Source organism: Piliocolobus tephrosceles, unplaced genomic scaffold (genome assembly GCF_002776525.5).
Source record: "Piliocolobus tephrosceles isolate RC106 unplaced genomic scaffold, ASM277652v3 unscaffolded_25086, whole genome shotgun sequence".
NCBI lineage: Eukaryota > Metazoa > Chordata > Mammalia > Primates > Cercopithecidae > Piliocolobus > Piliocolobus tephrosceles.
This window is the reverse complement of record NW_022307739.1, coordinates 1-7,802: the sequence shown is the minus strand read 5'-3', so window position 1 is coordinate 7,802 and position 7,802 is coordinate 1. Positions and strand designations below refer to the sequence as shown.

General features: G+C 48.5%; 1 protein-coding gene across 1 annotated transcript; it reads left to right on the top strand.

Moving 5' to 3' along the window:
* Window positions 1-607: 607 nt before the first annotated feature.
* Window positions 608-6,647, top strand: LOC111534748 (intraflagellar transport protein 122 homolog). Its single transcript, XM_023201277.1, has 4 exons — window positions 608-809; window positions 2,665-2,802; window positions 4,435-4,599; window positions 6,369-6,647. Exons 1-4 carry the CDS (start codon window positions 723-725, stop codon window positions 6,645-6,647), a joined length of 669 nt encoding a protein of 222 aa, XP_023057045.1. The 5' UTR covers window positions 608-722.
* The last annotated feature ends 1,155 nt before the right edge of the window (window positions 6,648-7,802 follow it).

The window sequence follows — 7,802 nt, the reverse complement described above, 5'->3', positions numbered from 1 at the left end:
CTTAGTGCACTGCTGGGTGCCTTTGCAAGGGATCCAGGTGGGGGGTTGTCTTGTAGATTCAGATGAGTGTCCTTTGGTCCCCCAGGGGACCATATCTTTTTGAAGATTCTGGCTGTGGTGCCTGGGGCAAAGCCTCTTGGACAGCTCCACAGTGTCCCCGTCGGGGACATTTTCTCCACCTGGTCTGTAGTGGGAGTGTAGAGCCTGGTGTGTACCAGAAATTAACGTGTCTTTCCCGTTTGTCAAGGAGGTGGGCAGGGAGCGGCCAGAGGTGAGGTCAGTTACTTAGGCAGGCTTCCGTTCACCAGGGGCCATAGTGCTGTGCAGAGAAGTTTATATTTGTATCCAGCAAGTGATGGTAACAGTGAGTAGTTCATTTCCATACTCAGTTGTCAGCCTTGGACCATGAAGATTGGGTCCTATAGGACTTTGGATCCCAGTGCTCAGGAGAGTTGATTGTATATATTAGATACTCTAAAGATTTTTCAATGAGAGTATCTCACTTTAATTGCCAGTAGTGTTAAGTAAATGATGGCTTTTAATTTCTCTCCCTTCCACCTTACTTAACAACCTCTTGCTAGAACTAGATATTTTTTTCTTTGACAGTTCGGATTAAATGCAAAGAGCTTGTCAAGAAAATTGCCATCTACAGAAATCGATTGGCTATCCAACTGCCAGAGAAAATCTTCATCTATGAGTTGTATTCAGAGGACTCATCAGACATGCATTACCGGGTAAAGGAGAAGATTGTCAAGAAGTTTGAGTGCAACCTCCTGGTGGTGTGTGCCAATCACATCATCCTGTGCCAGGTGGGCAGCAGCATGTTGGGGGAGTTGGGCTGAATTCCGTTTGTGCTCCCTGCATTGATAGGGTGCCCACCTCATGGTTTTAAAACTGGTCACTAGAAAACAAGTCTGTTTCCATCAGACTAAGTGGTGCTTATTGGCTTTCATTTTCCTGGCATCTGGATGAACCAGACTCTATTAGCAAGTCATGAGGCATAAACTGAAGAATACTTTTTGTTTTATTTTATTTTACTATTTTTAAAAAAATATTTTTCTTGAGACAGACATGGTCTCGCTCTGTTGCCCAGGCTGGAATGCAGTGGCACAATTCTGGCTCACTGCAGCTTTGACCTCCCAAGCTCAAGCAGTCCTCCTCCTGAGTAGCTGGCACATGCCACCACACTCAGCTAATCTTTTATTTTTAGTAGAGATGTGAGGCTGTACTTTGGGAGGCTAAGGCAGGAGGAATGCTTGAACCCAGGAGTTTAAGACCTGTCCAGCCTCCCAAAGTACTGGGATTATAGGTGTGAGCCACCGTGTCTAGCCAAGAATACCTTTTTCTATTGCAGAACATTTTGTCATACTAGGATTAGGTATATTTTAATGACCTAAAACATAAATTGGTGTTGTACAAAATGAAGATAGTTTTTATGGATAAGCATATACACATAAAATTTGTATCAACTCAGTAATTGTCAAGGAAATTTTAATTCCTGAAAGATTTTTTTTTCATAGAAAAAAATTTCTCAAGATTCCTAGAGAATGTCTAAGTCAATGCCAAGAGAAGTTTGGAAAGACTTTGAGAGGGCTAGCCCAGCATCTTGGAAGTAGAGGTGGATTTAGTTTTACATAGCTCTATTGGAGGTGATGAAAGAGAAGAATTTTTTTTTTTTTTTTTGAGGCGGAGTCTTGCCCTGTTGCCCAGGCTGGTGTGCAGTGGCCCGATCTCAGCTCACTGCAAGCTCCGCCTCCCGGGTTTACACCATTCTCCTGCCTCAGCTTCCTGAGTAGCTGGGACTACAGGCGCCCTCTCCCGGCTAGTTTTTTGTATTTTTTAGTAGAGACAGGGTTTCACCGTGTTAGCCAGGATGGTCTGGATCTCCTGACCTCGTGATCCGCCCATCTCAGCCTCCCAGAGTGCTGGGATTACAGGCTTGAGCCACCACACCCGGCCAAGAGAAGAATTCTTTAGGAATCACTGTAGTGTAAAATACTATTAAAATCTCTCAAAGTCTAGAACTGGGCTGGGTGCAGTGGCACACGCCTGTAAATCCCAGCACTTTGGGAGGCCAAGGCAGGATGGTCGCTTGAGGCTAGTAATTTGAAAGAAGTCTAGAAAACAAACTGAGACCCCATGTCTACAAAAAAAAAAAAATTATTTAATTAGCTGGGTGTGATGGTACTTGCCTGTAGTCCCAGCTACTTGGGAGGCTGAGGCAAGAGGATTGCTTGAGCCAGGAATTGGAGGCTGCAGTGAGCTATGATAGCACCACTGCACTCTAGTCTGGGTGACAGTGAGACTCTGTCTCAAAAATCAATCAATCAATCAATAATCAAAGTCTAGAACTTCAAGAGGTTTAGAGTTGCCACAAATTACAGGATACGTGTGGCAAGTATGTGTACTTTTGAGTGCTGCCTCTGGCCTAGGCTGCCTGGATGGAGGTTTGCATTGAAGGTCTGAGGCTGAATTGGGCTCTGTGGGGAAGCCTTGCATCGAGTCTTGGATTAACGATGCCAATTATAGGGTCTACATTGGGTTAGATAGATATATACCGAATGTGTAGGTATTTTCACACTTTAGGGGCAGGAAGACCTCCTTGGGGAGGGCTGGGAGCACTTATTCTGTTGAATTTCCATGAGATCTGGGTTTGCTTCCTAGGAGAAACGGCTGCAGTGCCTGTCCTTCAGCGGAGTGAAGGAGCGGGAGTGGCAGATGGAGTCTCTCATTCGTTACATCAAGGTGATCGGCGGCCCTCCTGGAAGGGAAGGCCTGTTAGTGGGGCTGAAGAATGGACAGGTGAGCACTTCTGCACGTCTCCCATCAGGCTGATAATCTACATGCACACGTGGGTGACCCGTCTAGCAACGACTCTGAGCTGGGTTCTCAGGGCAGGAAAAGGGCTTCTCTCCTCCATGGGTGAATTGTGGGGCAGCCCTGAGTTCAGTTTTTGAGGACAGCCTCAGGCCAAAGGTGCTGTGGCCCTCACACTCATAGCAGGCCCACGTTTTGGCAGAGTTGAGCTATAACCTTTGGCTACATGTAAAGTGGATTAGTGGCTTAAGGTCACCAGAAGGTGGGAGATTTGTTAGAGATGCTGCTTCTGTGGATTTCTAGAGGGAGGCAGAGATTGTTACCTAGGTCAGCTCCCGATTAGGGCAGTGAGTGGATTAAGGCAGTGTGTTCTAGCATGTGTCCTAGAGAATGCTGGGTCCTCAGGATACTGATAGATGTCGTAAGAAAAATTAGCCCTTTGGCCAGTTAGATGTGGGATATCCAGGTTACACAAAGTTAAACAGATTTCTGTGTGTGTGTGTGTGTGTGTGTGTGTGTGTACACGTGTGTTCTTTGCTCAGCATAAGAAAAGTTCTAAGTGGGCTGCTACATGGAACTTTGAAAGTGGCAGTGTAACTGCATTAGCCTGACAGCCAAGCTGTGCAGCAGATGGCTTATGGCTGAGGCTTGTCAGGTCTTTGCTGGGGACGGAAGTCACGGGGCGTGAGCGCGGTGGGTGAAGTCAAGAGCAATGTCAAGGGGAGGAATGGCCGCTTCTGTCTCAGGCAGCTCTCACTTCCCATGGGAGGATGGACTTTGGGGTCAGGTGGGCCTGAGGTCATGTTCTTACTTAGCTACTCACTGGCTTTGTCATCCTGGGCAGGTCACTTTACTTCTGTGAGGCTGATTTTACATGAGGATAATACCACATATTTCATAGGACTGTCGAAACCAGATATCATCAAGGTTGGGAGTTAAAGCCAGTGTTAAAAAACAAAAAACAAACAAACAAAAAACACCAGGAGTATTAAAGCAGGCATGGTGGTGGATACCTGTTGTCCCAGCTACTCAGGAGGCTGAGGCAGGAGGATCACTTTGAGCCCAGGAGTTTGAGGCTGCAGTGTGATATGATTAAGACTGTGAATAGCCACTGCAGTCAGCCTGGGCAACATAGCAAGACCTTATCTCTAAAAAAATTTTTTTTAAACCAGGGATATCAGTAGATGATGGCTGTCATCATCATTATTATAATTCTCTACCACATGTCTTGTCAGTGTTCACAGTAGCCTTTTCCTGTGTTAGTTCGTGTCTCAGATCTCTGCTAGGTGGCCTCTCCTAACGCTGCCGTTTGGGTAATGTCATCAATAAATCCCCGGTCCGAACAGACACTGAAGTGAGCTCGGCCTGTCTCGGGGCTGTCATTACTTCTGCAGCCTCTGATGAACCTTGCTTCTGGCCTGCTGAGGATAAGCCAACGCCCCCCCCCCGCACCACCACCACCCTCTTTCTTTTGATGAGTCCTTTTCTCTGCACAGAACTTCTGGTGAAGGTGGTGGGAGTTGTTCTTGCAGAGCACATGGGATTCCAACGGCCTGGCAGTGGGCCAGGATCTTGTTGCCATGGTGACTGACACTGTTTTCACTGAAATTTTGCCAGATCCTGAAGATCTTCGTGGACAATCTCTTTGCTATCATCCTGCTGAAGCAGGCCACAGCCGTGCGCTGCTTGGACATGAGTGCCTCCCGTAAGAAGCTGGCCGTGGTAGATGAAAACGACACTTGCCTGGTGTATGACATCGACACCAAGGAGCTGCTTTTTCAGGTGATGTCCTCGAGGGGGCCCAGGGACATCATCCTTTGATTAGAGACCCTCCTCTAGCTTCCCAGCCCCTGCAGGAGGCTCTCCAGCTCTGGCCCTGGCAGGTCTCTGGGAGGAGCAGTGAGGAGCTGGGGCCAACCACATGCGCAGACTCCCAGAGGCCCTGGGCCACAACCTGCTCCTCCCATGCAGGCACAAGCCCCAGGGCCTGGACCGGCTTCTTTAACTTTGGTTTCCTTGCCAATGGAAACCAAAGGCTCTGAGCAAGCAGAGCCTTTCTTAAGCATTTACCATGAACAAGAAATGGGGCCATGACTCTGAGAGGGGTGTGACGTTGGCACTCAGTGAATGGGGCGATGGATGCGCTTCCTTTGCAGAAGTCTGCGTCTTACCTGTGCAGGCCTGCCTGTGTCTATGTGCACCTACTGCACGGAAAGGAAACAGGATCAGTTTTGTCATCTGAAAGCGGGAAGGGGATGGGCAAGCCTTGCCTTCTGCTTAATTCACAAGAATGCTAGAAGAGCCAGCAGAATGCGAAGTGCTTGGATCTTTAGGGGCCTAGGCATTGTTTGGTGGAGTCATCCAGCCCTGTGGCTGAGGAAGTGTATCACCAGAGAAGACAGCCCAGCAGCTCTGTGCCCAGGGCCTGGCTGCTTTTCGCTGGGCTCGCGCCATTCTTTGTCTCTTTAGGTCTTTGTAGGTGGTCAGGACTGGTTTCCCGGAATGAAGTTCCCCGCAAAGCTGGAGCCCCTCCTTACTGGTTTCCTCGGCCACTGCAGGGTTTCCTGATGTTATGGGCATATTCAGTCCCCTTACCAGGCTCCTCCTTGTTCTCAGCAGCAGAATTGATAGGGGGAGGGTCCTGAAGTGGGGAGCAGCCTCTGTCAGTGAGAAGGGGTTACCTGGCCACCTCTAGCCCAGGGGTGACTCCCTGTCAGTCTCAACTCACTCATGTCCCGAAGAGAGTTTGGGGGCAAGAGAGGGCACAGCCTTCAGGCTGACCTGGGCTTGGGTCCTGCCTGGATCCCTTACTGTGTGATCTTAAGTTAGTGAGCCTCTCTGAGCCTTGATTACTTTTCTCTGAAATGAAATTAGTAATTGCCCCTCACAGAATTACTATAGGAATAGGGGTTACCACAGTGCCTAGCTCAGTGTTGGGCACAAAATGGGGCCTGAAATGTTACCTCCCTTCTCTCCAGCCTCACCTCCCACCTATAAGGGGCGTAGCTGGCCCCAAATGTGAATCTTGTGTCTGAGCCTAGAACCATACAAGTATGGAAGGGTGTGTGCTCCACCGTCCCCACTGCTGGTTCTGTAGCAGGCTAGGGGAGGTGATTTTCAGCCCTGACAGGAGACATCAGCATTCCCAGCTGTGACATTGCCTGCTGGCTTTTCCTCTTCTCCACTGCCCTATCCTCTAAACATAAAACAGCTATATTGATTTTTTTCATTATAAAAAACAATCCATGCTCATTATAAAAGATTTAGTCATTATAAAAGATCCTAGGCAGAAGGGTATGAGCATATTTCAGGAGAATATTTTTTTTTTCAAAAGTAATGCTTGCTTACTCAAAAATTCCAACAACACGCAGGTGCATGGAGGGGCTTGCCTCTGTTCATTTCTTTGTGGTCCCCTTTCCTCCTTTTCCCTCCATCCCACTGTAAGCAATTTAGTGGGATTCAGTCTTTAAGAGGGTATTGGGCTGAAATGTGTGAGCACTGCCCAAGCCCAGGGTGATTCTCACAGGATCCCCACTGTCCCTGTCCCCCAGGAACCAAACGCCAACAGTGTGGCCTGGAACACCCAGTGTGAGGACATGCTCTGCTTCTCAGGAGGAGGCTACCTCAACATCAAAGCCAGCACCTTCCCTGTGCACCGGCAGAAGCTGCAGGGCTTTGTGGTCGGCTACAATGGCTCCAAGATCTTCTGCCTCCACGTCTTCTCCATTTCTGCTGTGGAGGTGCCGCAGGTAACTGGGGGCACCTGTCCACTGTTAGCGCTGGCAATGCGGACAAGATCAGGGAAGCCAGTCCCCTTGCTGGTGCTTTAGGGAGACAGTAGCAAGGAGAGAAGAATGGCAGCTGTGATGTCATGGGAGGCAGTCTGGGCCTGGAACCTGGCTGCCCCGTCTCCACTCCTTGCAACCTGTGTGACTGGGGGCGAACAACTCCACCTCCCTGAGCCTCAGTTTCTTCCTGGTCCCCTTTATGTAGGGATGGGAGGGGTATGCAGTGTTATCAACAGTGTGTTTTGCGGAGAGCCCAGCGTGGAGCCAAATGGAGCGAGCAACAAAGCTAGGAGTCTGGCAGGGTGTGTGAGTGAATACGTGTGTGATGGTGGTGATGTGTATGCGATAGAGATGGAGAAAGAGAGAATGAGTGGGTGGGGGTGTGGGCTGAGGTCTGTGAACCAATAAGGGAGCATGGGACTCTGCACAAGCCCCCTGAACCGGGAGAAGGCCAGAACAGAAATGGGGCACGAAGGGGGGAGCCACAGAATGGGGAAGGGCAGAACCACAGACAGGTGGCTGAGATTGACCTCCCAAATGCAGGATGGTCTGCCCTCCGCCTTCTGCACCCCACACAGATGGTGCTCAATGTAGAATTGCGATAAAACAGAGACATGCACCAGTGAGAAACTTGAGCCTTCATCATCGCATCCTCAGGACAGAATCACTCTTACACATGTTGAAATACATCTGCTTAGAGCTTTTCTATGTGTATATATAATGTATACATAATATACAATTAGGAGCATGTGATTTTATAAGAACATTTTTAAACGAAAGTGGAATCACACTGCAAATACTTTTCTTTTTTTTTTTTTTTTATTATACTTTAAGTTCTAGGGTACATGTGCATAACGTGCAGGTTTGTTACATATGTATATATGTGCCATGTTGGTGTGCTGCACCCATCAACTCATCAGCACCCATCAATTCATCATTTATATCAGGTATAACTCCCCAATGCAATCCCTCCCCCCTCCCCCCTCCCCATGATAGGCCCCAGTGTGTGATGTTCCCCTTCCCGAGTCCAAGTGAGCTCATTGTTCAGTTCCCACCTATGAGTGAGAACATGCGGTGTTTGGTTTTCTCTTCTTGTGATAGTTTGCTAAGAATGATGGTTTCCAGCTGCATCCATGTCCCTACAAAGGACGCAAACTCATCCTTTTTTATGGCTGCATAGTATTCCATGGTGTATAT

Coding starts and splice junctions, on each gene's coding strand:
- LOC111534748 (XM_023201277.1), top strand. CDS start 723: ATGCATTACCGGGTAAAGGAGAAGATTGTCAAGAAGTTTGAGTGCAAC. Junction 810..2,664: donor ATCACATCATCCTGTGCCAG/GTGGGCAGCAGC, acceptor TTTGCTTCCTAG/GAGAAACGGCTGCAGTGCCT. Junction 2,803..4,434: donor TGGGGCTGAAGAATGGACAG/GTGAGCACTTCT, acceptor AAATTTTGCCAG/ATCCTGAAGATCTTCGTGGA.